The 4,078-nt window shown below is 36.8% G+C and overlaps 1 protein-coding gene across 1 annotated transcript in view; it reads left to right on the top strand.

Moving 5' to 3' along the window:
- Positions 1-3,751, top strand: part of LOC106881349 (zinc finger protein 665) — a 5,461-nt gene extending 1,710 nt beyond the window's left edge. The window contains exon 2 of the mRNA XM_052969305.1: positions 1,196-3,751. Coding sequence (XP_052825265.1) covers positions 1,426-2,559 — 1,134 coding nt within the window. The 5' untranslated portion in view covers positions 1,196-1,425 and the 3' untranslated portion in view covers positions 2,560-3,751. The remainder of the gene's footprint in view (positions 1-1,195) is intronic.
- Positions 3,752-4,078: the final 327 nt, after the last annotated feature.

Raw genomic sequence — 4,078 nt, 5'->3', positions numbered from 1 at the left:
TATTATATAGACAATATATGCGTATAAATTACCATTTTTCTGTAATTTTGTCTGCTTCAAAAGAAAACAAACGAAAAAAAACGGATGAAATATGTCAACAAGGGATTAATACCATATACACCGCCGCAGCAGTAACTGTATTCAGCTGAATAGACGTCAGTGATCGGTTGAAATTACAGAAATACGACAACTTTAACATGAAATAACTTGCGATGTACAATTTTTTGTTAAGAAGGCTAAGAGAAAAAGTTGTTTTATATGACACATTCTACCAGTGTCCCAAGTTTGAAAGTGTTTCGTTAAAAAAACAAGTGTTGCCCATCAAACCAAAAAGATCCTCTTACTGTAATTGAAAGTCCTTAAACTTAGCAAAGACTAAAGTTTTAGTAAGTAGGTAAACACTAGGGAAACGGCCGTGTTTGATATGTTGGAAAAAGGTGGCAGAAATAACACAGAGTGTGCTCAGTTTAAACAATGAATGCACAAGAAATGTTAGTGGGATCATAGGCTGGCTAATAGTGAAGATAGGCTTTGTATGCAGCAATTGCACCAACTCTGCTTATTATCTGTGCTTTTGTATGGCTCTGAAACATGGAGAGCCACCTGCAGCAACTACAAGCAGTCACTACCACTACATAAAAAAAAATTAACTTCAGACAAAGACACTTTTCTATAACACCTCAAAATATTGCAACATCACCATCCAAAGAACATACCTTACTCACTTAGTCCCAACAATCATAAGAAACATTAATACACAAATATAGCACCAGAATCAATGGCTTCGTTAAGCTAAACAGTATGCTTGGATGCACATTACCAATGATGACTGCATTCAATGTAGAGGAAAAGCAATTGTTTCATCCCAGCTTAGTCTGCTCATGGCTAATACTAGAATCTACTAACGTACAGATACAGATGAAGCAGGAGAGAGAGTGCAGCATGTCCAAACTCTTTAATGCCATTCTTCAATATGACTAACCACTGCCTGTAATCTTCAGCTAGGTGAAGGCATGATTTGTCTGAAATAATAGATCAGTATTGCTAATTTCTACAAATCAATTAACAGCAGGCTAAATTAGTGTAACTCGTTTATGAAACTGAATCATGTTAATAATCTTTAGGAATCAACATCTTTTTTTTTCTCCATTTTTCAAATAATTTTCTGTTATATATACATTATTTCTTATTTCAGGTTATCAAACCAGAGAGCTTTGAGATGAAATTGTATACGACAAAGAAATTATGAAGCATACATTATTCTCTCAGACACTGAAGTGAAAGTGAATAAATCATCTCTCTTTAACATTAATGTGGAAATGAATTAATTCAGCACAAATGAATGCATCAAGAATTGAGTTATTTGAGATAAATTAGTTGACAAAAACCAATACTTCATAAAACATTTGTGGTAAAATATTTGCTATGAGCAGTTTATCTCATACTAGAGAAAAAACATATCACTGTGATACCTGTGGTAAATCATTCTCTGAAAAATGTAACTTAACTAAACACGTACGTATTCATACTGGAGAGAAACCATATCACTGTGACACATGTGATAAATCATTTGCTCAGAAACGTTACTTAACTACACACCAATATATTCATACGGGAAAGCATCCATATCACTGTGATATCTGTGGTAAATCATTCTCAGAAAAAAGTAACTTAAGTAAGCATGTACTGATTCACACCGGAGAGAAACCATATCAGTGTGATATATGTGATAAATTATTTTCACAGAAAAGTTCCTTAACTATACATAAACGTATTCATACAGATGAGAAGCCATATCACTGTGATGTATGTGGTAAATCATTTTCTCAAAAAACTGTTTTAACTACACACAAATATATGCACACAGGAGAGAAGCCGTACAACTGTGATATATGTGGTAAATCATTTACTGATACCAACCAAGTAACTAAACACAAACGAATTCATACAGGGGAGAAACCATATCACTGTGATATCTGTGAAAAATCATTCTCTCAAAAACGTTACCTCACTTCACACAAATGTATTCAAGGAGAAGAGAGACATCACTGTGATATCTGTGGTAAATTATTCTCTCATATAAATATCTTAACTGAACACATACGTATTCATACAGTAGAGAAACCATTTCAGTGTGATATATGTGGTAAAGCATTCTCTGAAAGAAGTCCCTTAACAAAACATGTACGTATTCATACTGGTGAGAAACCCTTTCAATGTGACGTATGTGACAAATCATTTTCTCAGAAGGGTCACTTAAAAACACATCAAAATGTTCACACGGGAGAGAAGCCATATAGCTGTGATATTTGTGGTAATTCATTTACTCAAAAGAGTCATTTAACTACACACCAACATATTCACACAGGAGAGAAGCCATATAGCTGTGATACCTGTGGGAAATCCTTTTCTGAAAGAAGGCATGTAACTAGACATAAAAAAATTCATACAGGTGAGAAGCCACATGGCTGTGATATCTGTGGCAAATCATTCTCTTATAGATTTCAAGTAACCAAACACAGAAGTATCCACACAAGAGAGGAACAGTCACTAATATAATTTCTACCAAAAGATATTTAAAAAAATTTACATGTACTTTTTCTCTTAAAGTAGCTATTTCATTTTTGCTATATAAATATTTGCACTGGAGAGAAATCATATTACTATTGATAACCTGTGAGAAACTGTTATCCCAAATTAGTTGATTATTTTGCCATAAACGTTTTTAACACAATTAAAAGCATGTCCTTATGATCCATTGTAAATCATTGTGTGTGGAAGTGCAATGGCCCAGTGGTTAGGGGAGCGGACTCGCGGTTTCGATTCCCAGACCGGGCGTTGTGAGTGTTTATTGAGCGAAAACACCTAAAGCTCCACGAGGCTCTGGCAGGGGATGGTGGCGAACCCTGCTGTACTCTTTCACCACAACTTTCTCTTACTTCCTGTTTCTGTTGTGCCTGTAATTCAAAGGGTCAGCCTTGTCACACTGTGTCATGCTGAATATCCCCGAGAACTACGTTACAGGTACGCGTGTCTGTGGAGTGCTCAGCCACTTGCACGTTAATTTCACGAGCAGGCTGTTCCGTTGATCGGATCAACTGGAACCCTCCACGTCGTAACCTATGGAGTGCCAACAACAACAAAATCATTGTCTAAAGGAAACGTCTTACACAGATATACTCAGTCAGGGTAGAAGCCTTATTTCCATTAAATCTATGACTAAATTTCTTTTATAAATAGTTAAAATGTATTTACACTGGAAAAAAATTCAAATTTATGTGACAACTATTGGTAAACTCTCTCTTTGAGTAATCATTTGATTTATTTACACTGGTTGTCTTTTAATATGTGAGAGACCTCAATCTCTAATTGTGGTGGGAACGCAATCTCTAATTATGGAGGGAACCTGTGGAAGATGAGGGATGAAGTGATGAGAAAGGATCTTCAGACACTGGGCCACATGGCAGGGATGACAAGGGCCACATGGCAAGGATGACAATGACTTGTGGCTATTTGCTGTACTTGAGAAGACACGTCAAGCTAAGTAAAATTGTAGCCATCCATACATACAGGCATGTCCTTTATGGCCACGTCCCTACACCATCTCCCAGCCGAGAAACCTTTGTCTTGCAGGTGCTGGTGCCACATAGAATGCACTCATGCCAGTGCTACATAAATGCACTCATTCTGGTGGCACATAAAAAGTACCTAGAACTCTCTGTGAAGTGGTTGGCATTAGGAAGGGCATCCAGCCATAGAAACCATGCCAAAACCGACAACTGGAGCCTGGATGGTTCTCTGGCTGACCAGCTCCTGTCAAGCTGACCAACCCATGCCCACACGGAAAACAGCTGTTAAACGATGATGATGATGATCCTTGGCAAAATAAACTCCCAACACTATCTTATATAACTGCAAAATATACCCAAACTGGTGACAAAATTTACACCTTTGATTTAAATAACATGTTTTGTTGTGGCTTAGTCCAAGACGGAAAAGCTGCACCCATGACTTTTCACAGATCTGCTAAGACTTATTAGAGAAAGAGAATACACTACAAGTTTTATGTTGCTGCAAT

Source organism: Octopus bimaculoides, chromosome 7, assembly GCF_001194135.2.
Source record: "Octopus bimaculoides isolate UCB-OBI-ISO-001 chromosome 7, ASM119413v2, whole genome shotgun sequence".
In the NCBI taxonomy this organism is placed as follows: Eukaryota; Metazoa; Mollusca; class Cephalopoda; order Octopoda; family Octopodidae; genus Octopus; species Octopus bimaculoides.
The sequence above is the reverse complement of the archived record's forward strand: the minus strand, read 5'-3'. Positions and strand labels throughout refer to the sequence as shown.